The following is a 758-nucleotide window of genomic DNA, read 5'->3' as shown; positions in this document are numbered from 1 at the left end:
GTGATTTTGATCAAGCAAAAAATAAATATTCATGCCAAGGATTAGGAGGAAAAATGTTTACATATATACATTATGCCAATGTTCATTGAAATCCAACGTTCAAAATAATTAATAAACAGGGAAATGTAGCCTTCATGACTCTCCTAGATACGACAAAAACCTCTTGAAAAAGACAATGAAATGTTTTTTTTCACTGATTATTATTTACTGTTAATAATAAATATGATGATGAGTGAGTAATGCAGGAGGGTGGATGGATGATTGATTGATCGATCGATTGATTGATTGATTGACTGATTGATTGGGATTGGGATGGTGATGGTGGTGATGATTGTTTGAAGAAACAGTTTTTTCCAGGTCAACCGATTTGGAAGGCAATTTCCGACGAGTCGTACTCAAGGATACCAATTCCATTCCGCACGTTTTCGGTCTGGCGTTGACCAGTGACCATTTGTACTGGACCGACTGGACATTTCGAGGTATCATGCGTTGCAACAAGTTGACCGGCGAAAATGTGACCCTGGTTGCCCAGACCGCTCTGCTACCGTACGATTTGAAAATCCACCAAGCCGCATCCCAACCGTCCGGTGAGCAGAAACGATGAAAAAAACAGCTACCCAATAAACAAACAAATAAATAAATAAAATCATCCTCAGGCGAAAATCCATGCCAACCGGCCAATGGTCACTGCGATCAGCTGTGCTTGATTTCACCGCTGACGTCGACCTCCGACGGGAACGCGTTTCCGCTGCTCGTGC

The 758-nt window shown here is 41.8% G+C and overlaps 1 protein-coding gene across 1 annotated transcript; it reads left to right on the top strand.

Moving 5' to 3' along the window:
* Window positions 1-357: 357 nt before the first annotated feature.
* Window positions 358-758, top strand: Tsp_15598 (conserved hypothetical protein; the record flags this gene model as incomplete). The annotated part of the gene is made up of 2 exons (XM_003368760.1): window positions 358-587; window positions 698-758. Coding segments are annotated over 2 exons (291 nt in total), but the record flags the coding sequence as incomplete, so codon positions are not given.

This window comes from Trichinella spiralis, assembly GCF_000181795.1.
Source record: "Trichinella spiralis strain ISS 195 chromosome Unknown Scfld1950, whole genome shotgun sequence".
Lineage (NCBI taxonomy): Eukaryota > Metazoa > Nematoda > Enoplea > Trichinellida > Trichinellidae > Trichinella > Trichinella spiralis.
This window is presented reverse-complemented; position numbering and strand designations above follow the sequence as displayed.